Source organism: Hypanus sabinus, chromosome 22 (genome assembly GCF_030144855.1).
Source record: "Hypanus sabinus isolate sHypSab1 chromosome 22, sHypSab1.hap1, whole genome shotgun sequence".
Classification (NCBI taxonomy): Eukaryota; Metazoa; Chordata; class Chondrichthyes; order Myliobatiformes; family Dasyatidae; genus Hypanus; species Hypanus sabinus.
In genome coordinates, this window is record NC_082727.1 from 22,706,948 (window position 1) to 22,732,727 (window position 25,780).

Below are 25,780 nucleotides of genomic sequence, written 5' to 3' on the forward strand. Positions count from 1 at the left end.
CTGATTATGACAACAATAAACACCATTTTTAAAAGTGATTGTAACATAAAATGTAGAACAGTAAGGCACAGAAAGAGGCTCTTCAGCCCACATACCTGTGCTGACCATGATGCCGGTTTCTACTCTTTGCAACCGCCTGCACATGGTCAATGTCACTTATTCTCTGCCAGTTCATGTGACTCTCTAAATGCCTCTTAAACGTTACTATTATATCTACTGCCACCAATTCCCCTGGCAGTGTGGTTTAGGCACCTACCAATCTTCAAAGTCAAAGAAAGAATCAACTTGTTATCAAAGGATGCACATGTCACCATATACTAATCTTGGGATTCATTTTCTTGCAGGCATTTACAATAGAATTTATGAAAAACTACACATAAATAAAGACTGACAAACAACCAGTGTGCTAAAGAAGACAAATTGTGCAAATACAAAAATAAATAAATATGAGGACATGAGTTGAAGAGTCCTTGAAAATGAGTATAGATTGTGGAATGAGTTCAGAGTGAAGTGAAGTTATCCATGCCGGTTCAGGAGCCTGACAGTTGTAGGGTAATGATTGCCCCTGAACTTGGAGGTGTACCTGTACCTCCTGCCTAGTGCTAGTAGTGAGCAGTGAGAATGGCCTGGATGGTGGGAGTCCTTGATGATGGATGCTGCTTTCTTGTGGCAGCAGTCCTTGTAAATGCGCTCAGTGGTGGAGAGGGCTTTGACTGAGATGGACTGGGCTGTATCCACCACTTTCTGTAGTTTTTTCCTTTCCTGGGCATTGGTGTTCCCAAACTAGGCTGTGATGCGACCAGTCAGAATGCTCTCCACTCTGCATCTATAGAGGTTCGTCAAAGTTTTAAGTGACACGCTGAATCTACTTGAACTTCTAAGAAAGTAGAGGCACTTTGTTAAACATAAAACCTGCCTTACAAATTTTCTTTAATTTTCCCCTTCTATGATCTCATATTTGACATTTCCATCCTAGGAAAAAGATTCTTACTACGTATATTTCATATACTTACATCAACTCATCCCTCAGTTTCCAAAAGCCCTGAGAAAACAACCCAAGTTTGTCCAACCTTTCCTTTGAGCTAATAATCTCAATTTCAGGCAACATCCTGAAGAAACTCTTCTGATCCTCTCTAAAGCCTGCACATTCTTCCTACAATTACTATACTATAATTCCTATAATTACAATACTATCTGAAGTTTACACCCAAAATATAATCTCCAAAGCTTTATATTTAATAAAAGCAAGAATATTGTACATGGTTGTTACCACCTGATCTACATGCATGGCCGTTTTCAGGAAATTCAAAACATGCATCCCAAGATATCTCTGTGCAGCATGCATTAAGGGTTGAGTCATTTACTGAATAGTTTCCTCTTGTGTTTGACCTCCCAAACTGAAACAACTCACACCTGTCTGCATTAAACTGGGTCTGCCATTTCTCCATCCTCATGTCCAGCTGCTCTTAATCCTGCTGTCTCCTTCAACAACCTTCCTCACTATCCCCCACTCCAACAATGATTATGCTATTTACAAATTTACTAACTATTCCACTGATAAGTTTACCCAAGTCATTTATTTATATCACAAACAACAGAAGGCAGGGAGATAGAAACCTTCATTGGTTCACCTCTCCTTCCACGAGGAAAGTGTACAAAATGAGAAGCCATATTTACCATCAAAAGCCATTTAAACTGACATCTCCCATTTTCTCCCTTGTTCAGGGTTGCAAAGCAATAATTCAATCCCTTGGTGGTGCACTTTGGGAGCCTAAAAAGGCCCAGATGTACACCATGGATGGTGGGTTCTTACTGAGGAACACAGGGCCTTGGGGAATATCCAAGGATCCTTGAAAGTAAAGACTGGGCAGAGTTAAGATGGTGCCAAATGGCAGCCTCTTCGAGTTAATCTGTGGAAATAGCTTAAATTCCTCTCTTTAATGTCTCTTGTTTTCCCTTTCCAAGGCGGCTGGGGTTCTGTTGAGGTCCCTGATCAGCAACAGCACTCAAACTACGCTTTTTTCCCTCCCCCAATGGCGATGAGTTCCTGTTTTTGGAGCTCACCGACTGAGTGGCCATTTTCCAACATTCTTCAGTTGTGGCATGGAGGGCGCTGGGGTGCAGCCCTGTGGATTCCAGGCCGATACCTCTGACTGATATGCCGCGGGAGGAGGGGCATCAGGATTTCGCTGTGGCGGGTGTGCGGATGGAGGTCTCTGTAGTTGAGCGTTTTCTCACTCTCTTACTCTCTCACAATGATGGGGAGGGTTTGCTGTTGATTCTTGAGTCAGAGATTGTTGGAATTATAAAATGACGTGGCAGACTGTAACATAACAGTGACTGTTGGTCTCCCGTTTCACTGTGAAATGGGTGACACCTCACTGTCTCTTGCTCGTGGGAGAGGGAGAACCTGTGACAAGTCAAACTGTCGGGTACACAGTAGATTTTGTTGACTGCAGATCACGGTCTCTCTTTGTGTGCTGTGCTGTTGCTTGGTGGGTGCTGATGGTTTTCTGATGAAATGGGTGGTGGGGAGGGGGGAGATTGATGCTGTTTGTGTGGGGAGAGGGGGACAGGGGGCTTGGGGGTTCTAATGTTTTTCTGTCGTTCATTCTTTTGGGGTTCTGTTTCTCGTGGATGTCCGCGCAGACCAAGTACGTCGGGTTGTTTGCTGTATACATCCTCTGATAATAAATGGAACCATCTGAACAGGTATTTCACATAGGTAAGGCGGCATATGGAATACTGGCCTTCATCGGGGCCATTGAATACAGAGGTAGGGAGGTTATTCTCCAGCGTTATGAAACTTCGGTCAGGGCTCAGGGTGTGGTTCTGCCACTGGGCCACACAAAGGGGAGGAGGCAGAAGGGCCTGGCAAGGAACAGCTCAGTAAGAAAGAGAAGTGGGAGATGCTCAGTCTGTGCCCCCTGGAACAAAGATCACATGACTGAGGACTGCTAAACTGTGCAGGGTGGAGGTAGGTTAGACGGCAGGAAAGTACTCACCTTGTCAGAAGTGGATGAAATGAGAGGACACAGATTTAGAATAAGGGGAAGAGATTCAGAAGGGAACCTGAAGTGTCCTTTATGACCCAGAGAGTGATGAGCAGGTGCCTGGAACACACTGTTGGACAGAGTGCTGGAAGAAGAATCACTGACAGTAGCTATGAGGGTTCTAGCCGAGCACTGGAATCTCCCAGACCCAGAAGCTATGACCAAGTGCTGGTAGATGGGAATAACACACAATGAGTTGGGCTAAACGCCCTGTTTACACATTGTAAAGATTCTTTGACTCTGTGACTCATTCATGGTGACTAGGTTAGTTCTGAAACGAATGCATCTTGTTATTCATTTGAATGCTGAGCTCTTAAAAACTCTTTAAACTTTTCAAACTGCACCATTCTTTCCTGTAATCACATGCACCAACCCTTTCACCACCTCAAGATAGGATCTCAGGATGTTGTTATTAAATTGGCTTCTGCTTCTGTTAACTATTGAAAACCCAAAAGTAGTAGTGATCACTTTTGTTAACCATTAATTTACTAACTTGTTAACTAGTCAGTTGCTTCTAACTACTTGCATGTCAGAATTCACTTTTACACTGACTAACCTATACACTTTATAAGAGTGCATTGAAAATATTCATCAGTTTCTGGTGCCCAGGCATCCTCGGTCCTGCTGCACAGCTTCTTTTCAATAGTCTCCTTTGTGACAGTGCATGAGCCTAAAGGTGTCGTTAATGGCATCTCATTTGTCCAGAGAAGGTCAGAGAGGAACGAGCAACCAGCTGGAATGGTGAGATCCAGAACACAACAACTGCTGCCCTGACAGCCCACAAGTCCATGTCAACTGCAATGTCTATCTATGCTACCAGTTCACTGCCTTGGGCCCATTTCCTCCCAAATTCTTTGCTACCCCCGATACTTATTCTGATGTCTTTTAAATATTGCAATGGTATCTGTTTCTACTATCTTCTCTGGCCCTTCTTTTGAAACATTTACTAACCTCAGAAAACATACCCTTCAGATCTCCTATAGATTTCTACCTCTCATTTTAAACCTATGTCCTCTAATTCAAATGCCCTTGAGATGAGATATAGAACCAAAGTAGGCTGTTCAGCCCATTGAGTCTGCCCCACAATTCCATCATGGCTAATTATTTTCCCTCTCAAACCCCGTTCTTCTGCCTTCTCCCCATGTCCTTACTAATCAAGACATGGCCCAGAAGAAGGTAATGGCAAACCATGTCTATAGAAAAATTTGTCAAGAACAATCATGGCCAAGACTATGATCACTCGCGTCATATGACATGGCACATAATGAATGAACCTATCACTGTCCACTTTAAATAGACCCAATGACTTCACCTCTGCAGCAATGAATTCTACAGATCAACAACCTCTAGCTTAAGAATTTTCTGCTTATCTCTGTGCTAAAGACATGTCCTATTCTGAGGATGTGCCCTGTGGTCCTTGACTCTCCTGCTTTTGGAAATATCCTCTCCACATCCACTCTATCTAGGCCTTTCAATATTCGATAGGTTTCAATGAGATCTCTTCTTCCCCCCCCCCCCCCACCCTTCCAAGCTTCAGCAGGTACAGGCCCAGAGCCATCAAGCACTCCTCGTATGTTAACCCTTTCATTCCTGTGATCATTCTTGTGAATCGTCACCAGTCCCTCTCTAATGCCAGCACATACGTTCTTAGATAAAACTGCTCAACTTACGCCAAGTGTGGTCTGATCAAAACCTAATGAAGTCTCAACATTACAATGTTGCTTTTCTATTAGTCTACAGCTTTATTCCCTCTACTAAAGGGCATGACTACAGTGGATTCTAGTTAATTGGGCAGCTGCTTATTTGGGGCAACTCTTAAAGAACAAAAACTAATCTATAAAATTGCCAGGATTCTCTTTTATTTTTGGCACGATATGTTGCTTAATGGGGATGGGAGACTCTCACTGAACAGTTTCTAACTGGTGTTGGCTGCATGTATTTGTGCGGCCATTAGACACCACAGCAAACAATTTTTAAATAGTATCAGACGCATTTGGTTGTGTTCAAAAAGCAGCGTTTTTGTCACTGATAGTTTGCGAGAAATAAGCAGTAAGACAATTTGTAACAGTTTTGCTCAAGCATTCAGGCTTGGAGATGCCGGAAATGGTTGGGAGTGAAAATGAAAGGATTTCACTACTTGAAGTTAGAAACTATGAAGAATTTGAAGGTATTGACAATCATCTTGAATGTTACAATCAAAATTAGATTTGGAGGATTTATCAGGGGCGTTTTACAGAGGACCATTACTGACCATTTCTGAGATGTGTAAGGAAGCTGGAACATCGGGGGAAACACACACATTCTTGGGGAAAACTTGTACACCACTAAGGCAGCTGAACAGGTCAGATCTGAGTCCAGGAACCTGGAGCTGGGGAGGGGTAGGGAGAGGGCAGCACTTCCATTAGTTGCTGTGAGAACATTTGCAACAGGCAGAGTTTCAGATTCTCACTATCCTCTGGATGAAAAAAAAATCTGAGACAACATTCTGGTGAACCTTCTCTGTATCCTCTCCAGTACAATTATGTCCTTCCCGATTTCTGGCCCGAGGACCTGTATGCTAGCTGTGACCTAACCAAATGTGCAAATCCTCCAGGTGCAGTTTCATCAAAGTCTGATGCAGATGCAACAACATTTCCTTATTCAGTGCAGTGAAACCTTCTCATAATGAAAGTGAACACGACATCCGCCTACTTGGTGGCTGTTGTGCCAGTGTGTTGACTTTAATTTCATGTGCACAGCACACAAAGGTCCCTTTGAATATTAAAACTAACCAATTGTTCACCATTCAACAAACAATACTCTGTTTCTCTGTCACGTGCATCAAAGTGGCTGACCTCATAGGCCCTTGGACACTCACACAGTTAGTCCATTTGTAGCCATACAGCAGGAAAATAGGCACGTCAAGCCAACGTCCGTGCGGGCCAAGGTGCCTCCCTGAGCTGCTCCTCTTTGCCTGCATTTGGCCTACTGCTCTCCAAGCCTTTCTTATCCACGTACCTATCCAAATGGCTTTCAGACATTGCAATTGTAATTGCCTCTCCCGCTTTCCCTGGCAATTTGATCCACATACCCACCACCCTCTATGAGGAAAACCTTAAATATACATATTTAATTTAACTAATATATATATAAATATCTATCCATTTATTTATTTAATAAATAGTTAAATAAGTTGTGCAAAAATAGAAACAAAAAAGTAGTGAGGTAGTGTTCATAGTTCCCATGTCTATTCAGAAATCAGATTGTAGAGGAGAAGAAGCTGTTCCTGAAATGTTGAGATACAAGGTCCTTAATCAGGGCAGCCCTCAGCCTCCTTCACTCCAGGGAAAACACTCCCATCCGATCCAGTCTCTCAGGTCCCAGCAAGATCCTTGTGAATCATTTGGAAAACAGAACATAGAACACTATAGTATCTACAAGCCCTATGGCTCACTATGTTGTGCCAACCTTACAGACTCGAAGATCAATTTAACCTTTCCTTTCAACATAACCTCCATTTTTCTATCATCTACGTGCCTATCTAAGAGTTGCCTCTGATGTATTTGCCTCGACCACCACCCCGGCAGTGTGTTCCATGCACCCGGCACGCTATATGTAAAAAGATTACTTTCTGACATCCCCTATACATTGCTCTAATCACCTCAAAATTATGCCCCTCCCTCCTCATATTAGCCATTTCCACCTGGGAAAAAGTCACTGGCTGTCTATATGATCTGCACCATCTCTATCTCAATCACTGTCTTCCTAAATTTGGGCAAGCAAAACCATGCCCAATATGTGTTCTCATGAACGTCTTATACAGCTATAACATAATGTCCCAACTCTCGGACTCAATGTCCCTATCAATGATGACAGGCATCTTCCCTACCATCCTGTCTACTTGTGTCACCATTTTCAGGGAACCATGTACTTATACCCCTAGAACTCTGTTCTCTCTGGGGCCCTATCACTCACTGTGTATGTCCTATCCTGTTTTTTCTTCCCAAGGTACATTACTTTACAGTTGCCTTGAGTTAAATTCCATCTGTGATTCCTTGCCTCGCTTTTCCAGTTGATCTAGAACCTGTTGTAACCTTAGTGAACCTTCTTCAGTGTATTCAGGTAAGACTTAGTTTATCTCCCACGGCTCCAAACAAGGAAAACCACAGTCGCCTTAATGGGACCTATTCTTCCCTTAGTTACTCCTAATATGCCAATGGAATCTCTAAGGATTCTCTACCTTATCTGATGAGGTTATCTCATGTCATGTTCTCTTTGAGCCTTCCCAATTCCCTTCTTAGTTGTGGCTCTGCATCCCTAACACTCCTCAAGGAATTCACTTGATCCCAACTGCCTAAGCCTGCCATATACCTCCTTCTTCTTCCTGATTTCCCGCTGCACTCTAACAGGAATCTGTTGTCCCTGAACTCTCCTAATTGCACTTTTAAAAGACTCCCACTTGCCAGACAGGCTTTTGCTTGTTAACAGCCTCTCCCAATTAACCTTTGCAAATTCCTGTGTAACGCCCTCAAAATTTGCCTTGCCCTGATTTAGGACTTCAATGTGTGGAACAGTTCAATCTTTTACATAACTATTTTAAAAATAATGGAATTATAGAAGTTGGACAAAACCCTAGTGCAGAGGTTAGCGTAATGCAACTACAGTGCCAGTGACGAGGGTTCAATTTCTGCCACTGCCTGTAAGGAGTTTGTGCGTTCATCCTGTGATTGCAAAGGTTTCCCCTGTATGCTTCAGTTCCCTCCCATATTACAAAGACCTATGGGTTAGCAGGTTAATTTGTCAGATGGAAGTAATTGGACGGCGCGGGCTTGCTGGTTCATGAGGGCCTGTTACCCTGCTGCATCTCTAAATCTAAAATTATGATCACTGGTCCCAATGTACTTGCCCCCGTTTCTGTTTGTTACCAGCCTCCATTCTGAACAGGAAATGCTGCACACGGTCTCTAATAGGGCCATCTACATATTGTTAGAAAAAACCTTCCTGGACATAATGAATAAATTCCTGTTAGATAGATAAAATCAGGTTGGCGCTAGCGCTCAAATCTATAGAATGCCTACAAGATAGCTTTTTAGAGCAGCGTGGTTGGACCACTAGGGGAAAAGCAACTCTGGATTGGGTGTTATGTAATGAACCTGATTTGATGAGAGTTTAAGGTAAAGGAACCCCTAGGGTACAGTGATCATAATATGATATTATTCACCATGCAGTTTGAAGGGGAGAAGATAAAGTCAGATGTATCTGTAATACAGTGGAGTAAAGGACATTACAGAGGCATGAGAAAGAGAGGAACTGGCCTAAGTTGATTGGAAGGAGGTACTAGCAGAGATGACAGTTGGAGTTTCTGGGGGCAATTCGGAAGGCATAGGATTGATATATCCCAAAGATGAAGTTTTTCTACGAGAAGACGTGGCAATTGTTGCTGACAAAGGAAGTCAAAAACAGCATTAAAGCAAGATAAAGGCCATATAATATAGCAAAATTAGGAAGCTTTTAAAAACTAACAGAACGGATGAAAAAAAAAAGCCATACAGAGAAAAAAGGGGAAGGGAAATCTTGTCTGACAAATTGGCTGGAATTCTTTAAGGAAATAACAGGTAGGGTAGACAAAAGAGAGTTAGTGGGTGGTGTTTACTTGGATCTTCAGAAAGAGTTGACGATGTGCCTCACATGAGGATGTTTAACAAAGTAGAAACCCATGGTATTACAGGAAAGTTGTTAGCATGGATAGAAGATTGGCTGACTGACAGGAGGATTAAGGGGATTAAGGGGAGGGATTATTCTGGTTGGTTGCTGGTGACTGGTGGTGTTCCTCAGGGGTCAGTATTGAGGCTGGCTCTTTTCCTGTTATATGTCAACAATTTGGATAATTGATTTGGCTTTGTGGCCAAGTTTGCAGACGATATAAAGATAGGTGGAGAAGCAGGGAGTTTGCAAAAGAATATTGGGAGAATGGTCAAAGAGGCAGGTGGAATATAGTGTAGAGAAGAGTATGGTCATGTGCTTTGGTAAATGGAATAAAGGTGTAGATTAAACAGTTGGAAAATTCAAAAATCAGAAGTGGAAAGAGACTCAGGAGTTCATGTGCATGATTCCCTAAAAGTTAGCTTGCAGTATGAGTCAGTAGTAAGGAAGGCAAATGCAATGTTAGCATTAATTTCAAGAGGGTTAGAGTATAAGAGTAAGGATATAACGCTGAGGCCTTACAAGGCTTTGGCCAGACTGCACTTTGAGAATTGTGAGCAGTTTTGGACCCTTTATTTATGAAAAGCTGTGCTGGCATTGGAGAGGATCCAGAGGAGGTTCATTCTGGGGATGAAAGGGTTAACATATAAGGCGTGTTTGATGGCTCTGGGCCTGTACTTGCTGGAGTTTAGAAGAATGAGGGGAGATCTGATTGAAACCTATCGAATATCGAAAGGCCTAGGTAGAGTGGATGTGGAGAGGATGTTTCCAATTGTGGGAGAGTCTAGGACCAGAGTGCACAGCCTCAAAATAGAATAAATTGTCTTCATACAGGGTCTTGTCCATTAGCCAGAGGGTGGTGAATCTGTGGAAATCATTACCATGGATGGTGGTGAAGGCCAAGTCATTGAGTACACTTAAAATGGAGGCTGTAGGTTCTTGATTCATCTGGATATCAAAGGTTACAGGGAGACAGTAGGAGAATGGGGCTGTGAGAAATAATAAGTCAGCCAAGATGGAATGGCCTAATGCTCTTCCTTTGTCTTATGTCTAATGGTACAGTGTTATAATTGGTCACAACAGCTGCATTGCTTTGCCTCTGCTAAACACACTGCAGAGAATTTCAGATCTACCACCTGTTGGTGTCAAAACTCTCACTTCCACTTCCTGTGTTACAGAAGTTAAGATTCAGCTCAAGGTGAAAGGCACATAGATACATCAAGCATCAACACAACAGATGAAGCACCATCTGCAGAAAGAAAGGAATTGTTGACATTTCTGGTCAAACCGCAGCAGCAGAACCTTGGTGCAGGGTTTCGGCCTGAAAACATCAATGGTCTTGATGCAAGGTCTTGATCTGAACTGTAGAAAATTTCTTTCCTCCCATGAATGGGGTTCAACCCACTGAACTCCCTCCAGGAGATTGCTGATCCGAATCCCATCATCTGCAGTCTCTTGAGTCTATATCATTTGAGTACGGCAACAAGAAACTCAAATGAAACCAAAATCAACTAGCATCAAGGGGCAACTTTCCATAGTCTTCCAATCCTATCTTGATACAAAGGAACAAAATCAGGTGTATAGACAAGCCCGGCAAGAATAGGTGGGTCGGTTTACCATCAGCAGTGGGGAAAGTTTAAGAAACAATAAATCAAAGAAAATTTACTAGGCATTTGAAGAAGTCCAGTTAATAGAGCCAAGGGCTTTGTTGAAGGCAAATAGTGCTCAATTAAATTGATTTTTTTTTAAAATGAGGGTAACTTTGGAACAACGGCTTTTCTAAAATTCAATAATGCGACAAATGATACATAGAAGACTTAGATATGAAAATACAGAGTAAATTTTCAAACATTTGCAGTGTCATCAAGCATGTGATGTGGTAATCTGTGAAGAAAGCCTTGTGGGCTAGCAGAGCAAACAGGGAAGTTAACAGAAAATGAAATTTCATACAGAATGATTGGAATTTTACAATTCCGTTTCTTCGTAATTCTGGTTATCAATAAAGGAATCAGAGTCCGGTTCAATATCACAGATATACATCAAAAAATTTGTTGTTTTGCAACAGAAGTATAGTACAATACAGAAAACTTACAACTACAACTTACAATAAGAAATATATTAAAAAAATTAAAGCAAATAGTGCAAATAATAGGCAAAAATAGTGAGATAGCTTTCATGAGTTCATTATCCATTCAGAAATATCTGATGGCAGAGGGAAAGAAGTTGTCCCTAAATTATTGAGTGTGTGTCTTCAAGCTCCTGTACACTGCCTCTGATTGCAGTAATAAGGAAAGAGCACATCATGGGTGATGGGGCCTCATAATGTTGGATGCCAACTTTCTGAGGCACCACCTTTTGAAGATGTCTTCAATGCTGGGGAGGCTAGTGCCCATGACAGGGTGAGTTTGCAACCCTCTGCAGCTTTTTTCCAATCCTCTGCAGTGCCCCGCCAAATATTACAAAGAGTTATACTGTGAGCAGCATTCTATCTGTGTAAATTTGTTAGAGTCTTTGGTGACATACCAATTCTCTTCAAACTCCTAATGAGAGGCCTTCTTCATAGCTGCAGCAATATGTTGGGCAGAGGACAGATCTTCGGAGATGTTGACATCCAGGAACCTGAAACTGCTGACCTCTCAGTGAGGACTGGTATCTGTTCCCTCAACTTCCTCTCCCTGGTCCACAATTAATTCCTTGGTCTTAATGATGTTGAGTGCAAGGTTTTAGTTGCAACATCACTCAACCAGCTGATCTACCTCACTCCTGTACATCTGAGATTCTGCTAATAATAGTCATGTCATCAGCAGTGAAGGTCCAGAACACAAATACCATAATAAGAAATGAGATCGGTAAATATAGCTTCAAGGTCAGATTGGAGAAACTGGAAATATCCTTTCCTTTGAACACAGAAAGTTGAGAGGAGATTTGATCCCAGTTTAGATACAGAAAAAGCTTCTCTTACTCGTGGATGTTTCATAAGCAGGAACACAGATTTAAGCTGATGGGCAGAAGATCCAAGGGGGACACAAGGGAAAAGTTTTTATGCTGAGAGTGGTTTATAATATTTACTAAATGTCTGCAAGGGTGATGGAAACTAGCCATTCAGCAACTTAAAAAAGGAATCTGAAGAGGCATAAAGTAAGGTAATGGGGGAAGAATAGGAAAATCGAACTGCAATTTGGTTTACAAAGATTTTTTGTCCCATAGACTCAATGAAAAATTGTGATAACTTTTATAGATTTCAAAGTTAACTTTCTTCTTCTGGCTCAAGTAGTAATAAGGTTGCATCATATGTTTCTATTTGTAATTCTGGTGAGTGAACTAACAAGTAAAATTCTTGTCACATAAATCCAAACAGGAACAAATTATTTCTTTTTGACCATCAATTGTTTTCCGATCACTGAATTCCTGACCTTTAAAAAGTAAACGCATTCAAAAGTAGAGCCTTCAAAAATATTGATTGTAAAGGCAATTAAATACTGAGAATTCTGCAGTGAATGAGTCACCTCTTAACAATCAAACAGCATTTTATTCAGTAACATGGGGCATGTCAGAGCTCTAGAGGACTACTCTCTTGTCTGAAAGGCATTGCCATCAACAGCACCTAATAACCCTCAGCACGAATATTGAACTCCGAGTCCAAAACCACTGTTATCAAGAAAATACAAATGTTGGAAATCTAAATAAAAATAGAAGATGCACTCTGGCAACAGCTGTGGAAAGAGAATTATAGTTATTGTAACTCCCAATTGGTTCATTCGGCTGTTGAAGCGTCCACCCCTCCCGTTATTAATTTATACTTTTGCTGCAATATGTATGATTTATGAGCGCAGTACAGCAACTCAACAGTAATTTACAATAACATAGAACTTTCAGTGTGGAATCACAGAAGAATTCCACAGGACCAAACAAATCCAAGCAATGTAATGAAACATTAAATAGATTTCTAAAAGTTTGTTCAAAATGATACGTCCATTTGCGAATACGTGTGTGACCCTACAACATTCAAGAAGTTCTATAAGCAGGGCTAAGCAAACGACTGCCAGCGCATTGTACACCATCCACAAATACTTTGTAATTACTTATCTCGGATACTCTGAAATTGAAGACCTTTACCATCAGAACAAAGGAGGTAACCAGCCTAAGAGAACACACCATTCAGTCATCACTATCCTCACTTGAAAATATTGCCAAATGCTGGAGTTCCCTAATGGACATCACAGGAAGGACAGTGGTGACTCAAAAAGGTAGTTTGCTTCTATCTTCTCGGGTCACTCTGCATATTGATATCCACAAAATATATTATATAATTTATATATATAATCAGATATACATGAGGATGAATTTACCAACATCTGATTTATTCACACAAATAAGCATGCTTATGGAATTTTTAAAATCATGGCTTAATATTTTGATGCCTACAAAACATTCATCAAACTATCATTATTATATATTATTAGCCTTCATCTTCTAAATTGTATCAGGTTAAAGAATGCATCTTCTAAGACTCATGATGGAGCCTTCAAATCTGGTGACAGAACAGCTGTCAGAGCAGCAGACAGGAGAAACCTCATCTTAGGCATCAAGAGGGCAAAGACCATCTATACACAAAAACGTTCAGGAACGTCTTTCTGATAACGATCCCAGCATATGTCGCTGGACGTCAAGGGCATTACAGTCTAGACAAGGAGAAACAGCATGGACTGAAGCAGTGATGCCCCCCTCCCTGATGCTCTAAACAACCTTTACGCATGCTTCGAGACACAATGCCAGCTACGAAAGCTGCCCCTCTCCCAGGTGAGTGACCACTTGTGTAACAGCAGCAGGCACGCGAAGGATTCTGCAGTGAGTCAACCCCCGTAGGGTGGCCGGGCCTACAACATCCTAGGCCGAGTACTCAGGGAGTGTGCACATCAATTCAATGGCATCTTCATGGATGTCTTCAACACTTCACTCATTCAGGCTGCATTCCCCACACACCACCATCATGAAGAACTCTACACCTTTAGAACTTAATGACTACCGCCCAGTGGAACTGATGTCAAACATCATCAAGTGCTTTGAACGGCTGTTAAGGGCATATATCAAAAACTCTATTCCTGCCATATCGGAACTCACCAATACGCTTAGCAACAGAACTACTTCACGACAGATGCCATAGCATCTGTCATGCATCTGGCCCTGACATACCTAGAAAACTAGGACAGTACCCCAGAATGCCATTTCTGGATTCGAGTTCAGCATTCAGCACTATTGTCCCACAGATCAAGGTGAACAAATTCCTACTGCTCGGTCTAAGTACACTACTGTGCAACTGAGCATTGGACTTCCTAACCAACAGACTCCCCAGAGCCAGGATGCCCAGCCGCTGCTCCCTCCCCATCATCCTCAACACAGGTGCCCCCCCTCCATCGCTGTACACTCTGCTCACACATGACCGCACGGCCAAACACCCGAGTAAGTACATTGTCAAGTTCAGTGAAGACACGGCAGTGATGGGGCTCATCACCAACAATGATGAGACAGCCTTCTGCGAGCAGGAGGAAGAGCCAGGCAAATAACCTCTTCCTCGATGCCAACAAGGAGATGGATATCGATTACGGGGTGTAAGGGTTTCAAAGGTTATGGGGAAAAGGCAGGAGAATGGGGTTAAGAGGGATAATAAATCAGCTATAATGGAATGGTGGAGTAGATTCAATAGGCCTAATTCTGCTCCTATGTCTTATGGTCTTCAGAAGAACTCGCACCACTTGCACCTCTCTTCACATTGGGGATGGGTGGGAGCAGTGTTATCTCTATAACCGCAAGGAAGAACATCATCATTTCCAGTGCTTAATCTACAGGTAAGATGCAGCAACACAAGAGAGACTACATATGCAGGAATCCGCAACAAAATACAAACTCAGTGCATCAAGCTATGCACGAAACCGAAGGGATGGTTGATGTTTCATGAATGACACTGTGTTGATGAACTGACATTTGGCTCCATAACACCAACACCACAATAACACTACACTCTCTATAATAGCCATACCCCCACAAAGGACATCGTCAATTATAACAATAGTTCATATTAACTCGGTCCCATTGCAGTTCACCGAGAACAGGATCCACTCAATTTCATATATGCCTCATTGATGTTCTGGTGACACCCTACGAGCATTAGCTTTATCTCAGTATTAACAGTTTCACATTGGAGTCACAAGATTCAGAACTTCCTTATTGCACTCGGGGGCATGTTACCGAGACTGGTATTCTAGTTCAAGGAGCACTGTACTACCAGCATGAGACTTCTCAGATGATACAGTCAACAGTTGCCTTTTGAAAAGCATAGCCAAAATCAGCTGATTGTGGAAAGAAAGGCTGGGAAGTTATCCCTGGTGTAAGTAGCAAATTTTGCTTCTGATGTCACCTCAGCAGCTGTTAAAAGTTGTAGAAACCTGCAGCCTGCAAATTGACAGCAGTGTTTCCTAATTGGCAAAAGTAACTATATCATTGAATGAAGTGTGTTTGGGGTATATTGAGGTTGTGAAAATGAAAGATCTAGTTTCTTCTCTTCTTGCCTGCCATGGGACAATATGAAGTCTGGGGATGTGGCTGGTACAACACTGTGTGCTCATGTGGTGCATTACATGAAGGAAAACATCCCAGTGCTTAACAAAGAAAACCACCTGAAGAGATTTCAGACTCGATGATCAATCAAGGATGCAGCTTTTCAGAATCACCTTATTGCCAGAATATGGAACACAACAGAATTGATTGCAGTTCAGTGCCAAGCATAAAACCCAGGACAATAACATAACAGACAACACAATAACAACCAACAATTTACAAGATAATAGGCAAACAGCCATGAGCAATTAGCTGAATAGTCAACACTAAGTACACTGCAGATGCTGTGGTCAAATCAACACGTACAAACACAAAGTACACTGCAGATGCTGTAAAACCCACTGACTCCCATAACTACCTTGAGTATACCTCTTCCCACCCTGCCAAATGTAAAAATGCGATTCCCTATTCCCAGTTCCTCTGTCTCCACCGCATCTGCTCCCAGGATGAGGCTTTCCGTTCCAGGACATCTTAAATGTCCTCTTTCTTTAAGAATCGTGGTTTCCCTTCTGCCGTCATCAATTATGCCCTCACCCACATCTCCTCCATTTCTCGCACTTCGGCCCTCACCCCATCCTCCCGTCACCATAACAGGGACCATGTCCCGCTTGTCCTCACCTACCATCCCACCAGCATCCGGATCCAGCATATTATCCTCTGCAACTTCCGCCACCTTCAACAGGACCCCACTACTGAGCACATCTTTCCCTCTCTACCCCTCTCTGCTTTTCGCAGGGATCATTCCCTCCGCAACTGCCTGGTCCACACATCCCTCCCCACAGATCTCTCACCTGGCACATCCCTGTAAGCGCAATTGCTGCACCTGTCCCTACATCTCCTCTCTTACCACCATTCAGGGTCCCAAACAGTCCTTCCAGGTGAGGCAACACTTCACTTGTGAGTCTGTTGGGGTAATCTATTGCATCCGGTGCGGCCTCCTCTACATCGGCGAGACCCGATGCAGATTGGGGGATCGCTTCGTCAAGCACCTCCGCTCCGTCCGCCACAACAGACAGGATCTCCCAGTTGCCACTCACTTCAACTCTGCTTCACATTCCCATTCGGATATGTCCATTCATGGCCTCCTCTACTGCCATGATGAGGCCAAACTCAGGGTTGGAGGAGCAACACCTCATATACCGTCTGGGTAGTATCCAGCCCCTTGGTATGAACATCGAATTCTCCAACTTCCAGTAATTCCCTCCCTCTCCCTTCCCCCATCCCACTTTCACCCTGCCTCCTCTTCCAGCTGCCTATCACCTCTCTCATGACTCTGCCTTCTTCTACTACCCATAGTGCTTTCCCCTTACATTCCTTCTTCACCTCTCCTGCCTATCCCCTTCCCCACCCCTTGATCTTTCCTGATTGGTTTTTCACCTGGCACCTTCCACCCTCCCCCCACCTTCTTTCTAGGGCCCCTGTCCCCTCCTTCTTCAGTCCTGACGAAGGGTCTCAGCCCGAAACATTGACTGCTCATTTCAACGGATGCTGCCTGACCTGCTGAGCTGATTAGTCACATGCACAATGCCAAGAATCAAACTTAAATTAATATGAAAAGACTCAATAATTATCAACAGAGCAAGGAGAGTGGGAAAGACCATTTAATAAATGTTGTGCAGGGACAATTAGGATATTATACCCGAGTATTGTTGAGAAGCTGGATAGCTACAGGAGAGAAGCTTTGGAGATGGTGTGTAGTGCTGGTGGTGATGGTCTTGTAGTGTTTCTCTGATGGCAATTTGGTGAATAGATGACTATGAGGGTGGGTGGAGTCAGCAGTAATTTTTTCAGCTGTTTTCTTTGCTAGGGCAGTGAACAGGACTTTTAATGTCAGTAGCTGAGAGACAAAGATCTTCTTTGATGAGCGGATCACTTTTTGCAAACTGGACGTGAAGAGAGAGGAGGCAACAGGAAACCAAACACTGAAAGAGGTGGTCACAACACTGTCAATGATGGCCGAGTAAAAATTTATCAGGATACACCAGGAGGTGTTAAGTTTCTTAAGCTGCATCTTAAAGAAGGAAAGAAAGTTGTAAGGTTTTATGGAAGGTATTCCTGAAGGCCTTGCAATCTGAAAGCCAGATTACCAACAACACAGTGATTAAAACCATGATCAAGAGTACAGAGGTCAGGAAATGTAGAAGAGGCTTTCCCCAAATGCAGAGTAGCAGAGAAGATATAGTGGTGAACTGTAACTTTAATAATAAACTGCAGAATAACAAGCCAGAACAGAGACGTAACACAACAAGGTAACTGAAAGCTAAGAGCAAATGGTTGAGGTTGATTGGGTCAATGGGTGAGGAAGGGACTGTGCATGAGAGCTGGGTTTAAATAGACTGCAGGTGATGAGTTTGACAAAGAGTGGCTGGTGACTTCTGTTAGCTGGGTGGAGGCCGGGAGGTAGGACTCCCTCCACCCCCACAGTCAGCACCCAAAAGCTGAGGTGCAGTGGAACTCCTTGACGAGTGATGAATCCAAGATGAAACTGGGCAGCACCCAAGCCATTTCCAGTCAACCAGGTACTACATCCTACACCCTGGTTCCTTAAGGTTGTTATAGCCAGGGATGATAGTGGGAATAAGCTCCTACTACCTATTATATGCTCCTAATGCATTGCATTTCAAATAGCCTCTGACAACTAAGTCCAGCTCCTGGCCTTCACATATGGCTTAGCTACAAAGCCCAGCAGAATTGTTTCTACTGACAGAAGAAGAGGCAAAGGTGGGTTACTAGTGTCTTAAAACCAGTCTCTTTAGGCAGATGGGGTTCATCAATCGTGGTTGGCAGCTCATCTAGAAGAAGGAAAACTCTGATCTCAAACTTCCACAGCATTGTGCCTCTACCCATTCATGGGGAAGGCTTTGGGAGTAAACCCCAAGGAAAAATCCAGAGCTAGAGTCCCTAAGACAGTCCTACATTGAGTTTAATGCTGAATGGCATCTCCTGCAATGCCAAACAGTATCAGTCTCTGCCATTCCTTTGGATTCATCAGGCCCTGGAGCTTCACCATTAGCTCCTCTGAGGGGAAAGAGTGGGGGTTGGTATCTATGAAACACTTCAAAGGCTGAGGTGGTGTGTAGATTGTGGGACAATTCAGCCCAGAGAAGATACATTTTTCATGTGGAAGAATTAGAGGCAGCAAAGCATCGCAGAAACTTCATCACTTGCAGATTGGCTATCATCCACAGACCAATGGTCAAGCGGAAAGAGCCAGAGGACAAACTCACTGAGGTGCAAAGGAGGGAGCAGAAAGCTCTTTAGAAGTGGGAGACTAACTGTGGGCCCCAGTCTGACACAATGTCCTTGGGGAAACCGTGGAGGCAAACTACATGTTGGAGAACCAGGTCCTCCATCTTAACAGCTGACAGAAGTTTGGAAGATGGCAATGAAGCAGGCACATTGAAGAACTGGTCCACCACTGTTATGATCAGCGTGACCCCATTGGAAGGTGGCAAACCCATCATGAAATCCATGGTGATGTGGGACCTTAGGCATCACAGGATTGGTAGGGACCACAGGAGCCCAGAGGGCTACTGGTTGGAGGAATTGAACTGGACACATTCAGGGCAGACAGTGATGAATAGATATATCATGTTGGGCCACCAGAACCAGCAGTGTAGAAAATACAGAGTCCATCATGTGCCTGGATGACCAGAGAGGAGTGAGGTGCAGACCCTCGAGTACCTCAGAGTGCACGGCCTCTGGCACCTGCGTGTGGTTCTCAGGTGTGTTGGCCAGAGCAGGCTCATGCTGAAGGACCTGGCAGATATGCTTCTCTCTTCACACCCATGACCATGTGGCTAGGCGCATTTCAAATGCTATCTATAAACTTACCAACGATACAACTATTGTTGGCAGAATTACAGGTGGTGATGTGGAGGCATACAGGAGTGAGATAGGTCAACTGGTTGAGTGGAGCCACAGCAACAATCTTGCACACATTGTCAGTAAGACAAAGGAACTGATGGAGGACTTCGGGAAAGGGAAGTTGAAGGAACACACACCAATCCTCAATGAGGGTATCAGAACAGGTAAGAGTGAGGGAATCAGAAGAGGTAAGAGTGAACCAAGTTCCTGGGTGACAACATCTCTGAGGATCTATCCTGGACCCAATATATTGATGCAACTACAAAGCAGTCCTGATAGTGGCTATATTTCAATAGAATTTTAAAGAGAATTAATATGTCATCAAAGACATTTGCAAATGTCTACAGATGTACCATGGAGAGCTTTCTAGCTGATTTCATCAGCATCTGGTATGGAGGGACAGGATCAGAAAAAGCTGTAGGAAGTTGTGAGCTCAGCCAGGCCTATCATGGGCACTGGTCACTCCAGCATCCAGGACACCTTCAAAAGCAGATGCCTCAAAAAGGTGGCATCCATCAATAAGGACCTCCATCACCTAGGACATACCCTCTTCCCATTGCTGCCATCAAGGAGGTGGTATAGGAGCCTGAAGACACACACACAACATTTCAGGAACAGCTTCTTCCTCACCACCATCAGATTTCTGAATGGACAATGAACCCATGAACTTCACCTCAGTGTTTTTTTCTTCTCATTTTGCACTACTTACTGTATTTAATATATTTATATACATATATGTATTTGTGATTTATAGTGTTTTAAAATATGTGTCGCAATGTACTGCTGCCACAAAACAACAAATTTCACGACATATGCCAGTGATATTAAACCTGATTCTCAATTTGATAATAAGAATATTTTCCCCTTGGGCTTAACGCGAGAGGTAGGAGGTTTAAAGGAGAGACTTAGAAGGGATCTGGGGTTGGGGGGTATGAGGATATCTTTACACACAGAATGTGATGACCTTTGGCATGCACCACCTGAGTACCTGTTACAGGTAGATACTCTCACACATTTAAGCAGAATCCAGACAGGCACTTGAACCACCGAGGGAAAGAAGGTCTTTATCTTTATGAAGGTAAACTGGATTATGGACCGATGCAGTGGTTAGCATGAACATGGTGGGCCGAAAGGCATCCTTCTGTGCCGTTATGAGGCAAGCCAGGCAGAGACGTGTAAACAAAGGGGTGAGAATTTTGTAAACTATCGCTTTACTAACCAGGTCCGCCAGCAAGCAGGTGACGAATGACAAAATACTGGCAAAAATCTTGGATGATCTGAACTTTCCACAATATGTTGAACAGTTAAGTCTGCTCAAAACAAAGGCATGGATCCGTATTTCAACAAGAGCTGAGCGGGGCCATAGGAAAACTAATTCAGATGGAATAGTTGTTAGGAAAGAGATGGCTCTGGTTAATGTCTAGATTGTTCCCGAAGTTCAGGTGCTCTGTTAACATTTGGACATGGGGTTTTCCTACCACCACATACACATCCAGCGCTCTCCCTCCCTTCCCACGAGTTGCCGCCCCTGCCAGTTGACACTTACCCAGAAGAAGGTGGCGTACGCGACCAGCGTGAATTTGAGGTAGATATAACTGAGGCGCTGGCAATGGTTGCGCGGCCCCACTGCGCGTTTTGCCATTCTGGCCGTTGTCGGTTCACTTTACCTGAAGTCAGGTACTCGTTGCCAAACTCTTTTCCGGTTTATCTGTACCTGACACCACCGCGGCCCGGTACACTCGCCAATCAGCAAGTCGATTATCTGTGACTGACATGAGAGCCACCAATCAGAGTAAGCTGAGCCCCAAAAAAACCAGCCGAGGAAGCAGCGCGCCCTCCACTGTGGGAACAGTCACGCTGTTCGCAGTGTGACAGCGGCCAAGGAAGGGCGGTTCGTAGTCGGCAAATTAGAGTTCCACCAACAACTCCCTTCCCATAAATAGTTTCCCCAATATAAAGACTTTATCTCTGGCGTCGTGTCGGATTAACAAGTAGCAATGCGGGAAATAAGTATCTAAATTCAGGAAGTCAACAAGTGTCGAAAAGCCCATTCACGAACGAAGAATTCGTGATCACAAAAGCGTTGTGAGCCTCACACAACAGGGTCAACTGTGTAGTAGAAGAAGGCAAAATCATGAGGGGGGATAGGCAGCTGGAGGAGGGTCCCTTCCCCCACCCCAGTTTCACTCTGCCTCCTCCTCCTCCAGCTGCCTATCACCTCTGCCTTCTACTACGCAGTGCTTTCACCTTACACTCCTTCTTCACCTTTCCTGCCTTTCCCCTCTCCCACCCCTTGATCTTTCCTGATTGGTTTTTAACCTGACATCCAGCAGCCTTCTCCTTCCCACCCCCCCTCCCCCACCTTCTTTAAGAATTCTACTAGCAAGAACTAATTTCAGAAAGTTGGCCAGGGATGCTGCTGTTGATCTGAAATGTTAGATTCTAAGTGCAGTTTTTAGTCCACAGGTAGAGCGTACTGATGAATGGTAGCAGTTTCATGTGGAGCGACTGGCATTTTATTGGGAATTTCTGGACTCGGAGACATTTTGAAATAATCCCGGGAATCAAAGAGTTAATGCATGAAGAGCGTTTGATGGTATTGGGTTTGTCCTGGCTGGGGTTTGGAAGAATGAGGGGTTTCTAATTGAAATCCCTGAATATTGAAAACCCTAGACAGAGTGGATGTGGAGACAATGTTTCCGATAGGACCTCAGAATAGAGGGATATCCAGTTAGAACAGAGATGAGAAGCACAGAATATAGTGTCATTGAGTATAGCACAGAGCCATTAAATACTTATAGTCTAGATAGGAATGGGATGATAGCGGAGATGGACGAGTGGCTGAAAAATGGTGCAGGGGGCAGGATTTCAAGTTCTTAGATCATTGGAACCTTTTACGGGGAAAGAGTGACCTGTACAAGAGGGATGGATTACTCCTGGACTGGAGGGGAACTAATTTTCTGGCCTGGAGGTTTGCTGTTGCTACATGGGAGGGTCTAAACTAGTTTTGAGGGGTGGTTGGGGGGGGGGATGTTGCTGGGTACCAAAACACCAGGTCAATAAATGATCAGACAGGGAGGTGACTGTCAGGGAAAGTATTGAAATAACAGGTACAATGTGACAGATAGTTTGAAGTGTGTATTTTTTTAATGCTAGGAGTACTGTGGGTAAAAGTGATTAAATTAGAGCATGGTACATGGAACTATGATGTTGTGGCCATTATAGAGATTTGGCTGAGAGGGGTGCAGGAATGGGTAATTAATATACCATTTAGTATACTGTTTTTGAAGTTTTAGAAAAAGGTAGATAGAGAAGGAGGTAAAAGAAGTGGGGGCGGGGGGGAAGAATTGCACTACTAATCAGGGACAATGTCACAGCTGCACTCAGGGGAGGCATAACGGAGGAGTCAGACACTGAGTCCATTTGGATAGGAATAGGAAGGGTCCAATCACACTGATGGGATTGTACTACAGACCCCCTAACGGTCACCGGGAGAGGAACAGATATGTAATCAGATTAAGGAAATGTGTAAAAATAACTGGGTTGTTGTATGGGGAATTATAACTTACCTAATATAAACTGGGACTTTCTTCGTGTCAGGGGTTTAGGTGGGGCAGAATTTGTTAAGTGTATCTAGGAGGGTTTCTTAAATCAATATGTGGATGGTCTAACGAGAGGAAGGGCTGTACTGCACCTGGTGACGGGTAATGAGCCTGGCCAGGTGACTGAACTTCCACTGAGTGAGCAGCTAGGGAACAGTGACCACAACTCCTTAACTTTCAGGGTAGTTATAGATAAGAATAGGTATGGTCCTTGTGGGAGAGTCTTAAATTGGATTAGGGCAAATTACAAGGGCATTAGGCTGGAACTAAGAAGAGTTAATTGGGAACAACTGTTCTCTGGCAAGTCCACATCAGACATGTGGGGGGTGTTTAAAGATCAATTGCACAGAGTACAGGAAAGGTATGTTCCTGTTAGAAGGAAGGATGGGAATGGAAAGGTAAAAGAACCTTGGATGTCTAAAGGTGATGCATTTAGTCAAGAAGCAAAAGGAGAAGTATGTAAAGCTTCGGAAGTTGGGATCAAACTGAGCACAAAAGGAATAAAAAGAAGCCAGAAAAGAACTAAAGAATGGAATTAGGAAAGCCAAGAGGGGCCGTGAAAAGTCCTTGTCAAGTATGTGATTATTAGGCATTCTATACATACATCAACAGCAAGAGGATAACCAGGGAGAGGGTAGGATCACTCAAGGATAAAGAGGGGAACATTTCTTTGGATGTGGAGAATGTGAGTGAGGTACTTAATGAGTATTTTGCTTCAGTATTTATTAAGGAAAAGGTAGATCAGTGCCGACTGTATAAATACGTTAGGGTGTTAAGAGGTCACGGAGGAGGAAGTGTTGGGCCTCCAAATGAGTATTAAAGTAGATAACTCCCTGGGTTATTGAAGGAGGCAAGAAATGAGATTGCTGGGCCCTTGACCAATACCCTTGTGTTCTCTCTAATTACAGGTGACTTCCTAGAGGACTGGTGAGTGGCTAACGTTGTATCCAGTCTTCTTTCTAATTTGTAATGGCCAGTGTGCACAAAAATCCTGTGCTGTGCAAATTTTTGTCCAGTGACAACAACACGTGCACACTGAATTTTATATAAAGAGGTATTCGTTTCAACAGCTAGCAAAACACTGTCAATAAGAACTTTAATATCCTCTGGGTTTGATCATTTTCACTCTCATTCATCTGTACTCAGAAAACATATGTCGCAGGCCTGTAGCGGGTAATGAAGGATTTTCTCGCTGGAGCTTTTGCACATCATCCATATGTGATTTGTTTGCTAAATGACACTTTAAAAGTCAAGTTTCCAAATATCACTCCACTTCTTCCCACTTGCAAATTCTCCAGCAACTTTTGCATCGTGACAATACATCCAGGTAACACCAGTCACAAACAAGAGAACATCTGCAGATGCTGGAAATCCAAAGCAACATGTACAAAATGCTGGCGGAACTCAGCAGGTCAGGCAGCACCTATCGGTTCTGCCGAAGGGCCTCGGCCCAAATTGTCAACTGTATTCTTTTCCATAGATGCTGAGTTCCTCCAGCCATTCAACTTTAAATCAACTATAAGTTCTTTTGTGCTTCGCACCCTTTGCTTCTTTGGAATTCGACATAGTGAATCAATAATTTATTCAATAAAAAATGTATCAATAAGTGAGCTCTAAAATCTGCAGGCAAATCATTGCAAACTCCATGTTGTCAACACCATTCACATCAGAAACTGAAAAAGGAAATGTGATTGGGTATGATTGTGAAATATACTTAACATGTCAACAAGGTAAAGGGTGACAAACTTTTGTGTGCAGTTTAAGTTCCTTTGTACACTAGTAGCAAAATATATATGTGCACACCTTAGAGAGGATATTGGTTTTTTATAAAGGAACAAAGGAAAATCTTGGAAACTAAACACTTGTGAGTCTCACATCAGTTGTAGGGAAATTGCTGGAGAAAATTTTTAGAGATAGGATATATGAGCATTTGGAAACCCATGGCCCAGTTAGGGAGAGCCAGTATAGATTTGTGTGGGTCAAGTCATATATTAGCAACTTGACTGAGTTTTCTGACAAAGTGATGAGAGATTGATGAAGGTAGAGCAGTGGATATTGTTTGCATGGATTTTAGTAAGGTGTTTCACAAAGTTCCTCATTGGAGGCTATTCCAGAAGATTAAGATGCATGAGATCCCTGGCAAATTGGCTGTTTGAAATCAGAACTGGCTTGCGCATAGAATATAGAGGGTAGCGGTTGAAGGGACTTATTTGAGCTGGAGGTCTGTAATTAGTGGCGTTCCATAGGAATCTGTGTTGGACTTCCGCTGTTTGTGGTACATATAAATGACCAGGACAACAATGTAGATGGGTGTGTAAGTTTGCAGTTGATATTAAGATTGGTGGAGTTGTGGATAGTGTGGAAGACTGGTAACTAATACAATGTGATATAGACCAGTTGCAAGTGTGGGCTAAGAAATGGCAGATGGAGTTTAACCCAGATAAATGTGAGGAGTTGCACCTTGGCAGGGCAAATGCAAGGAGACAGTACACTGTCAAGGGCAAGATTCTTCACAGTGTTGCTGAGGAGAGAGATCTTGGGATCCAAGTTCATAGCTCCTTGAAAGTGGCTACACAGGTCGATAGGGTGGTTAAAAGGTTTATGGTTTAGAGGGCATGTGCTGTCACAAGAAGCTGGATAAACTTGTGTTGTTTTCTCTGGAGCAGCAGAGACTGAGGGGAGATCTGATAGAGGTTTATAGGATTATGAGAGGCAAAGATAGAGTAGAGAGGGAGTATCTTTTTCCTAGGGTAGAAATATCTAATACCAGAGGGCATGCCTTGAACATGAGAGGAGGTAGGCTTAAAGGGGTCATGAGGGGTAAGTTTTCTACTTAGAGAGTGGTAGATGCCTGGAATGCACTGCCTGGTACGGTGTTAGAGGCAAATACATTAGATGCTTTTAAGACACGCATAGGTAGGCACATGAATATGAGGAAGATGTTGTAAGGAGGAGGGATTT

General features: G+C 43.3%; 1 protein-coding gene across 1 annotated transcript in view; it reads right to left on the minus strand.

Moving 5' to 3' along the window:
- Positions 1–20,914, minus strand: part of tspan15 (tetraspanin 15) — a 121,746-nt gene extending 100,832 nt beyond the window's left edge. Inside the window, exon 1 of the mRNA XM_059947293.1 lies at positions 20,764–20,914. Within this exon, the coding sequence (XP_059803276.1) occupies positions 20,764–20,859 (96 nt within the window). The 5' untranslated portion in view covers positions 20,860–20,914. The remainder of the gene's footprint in view (positions 1–20,763) is intronic.
- Positions 20,915–25,780: the final 4,866 nt, after the last annotated feature.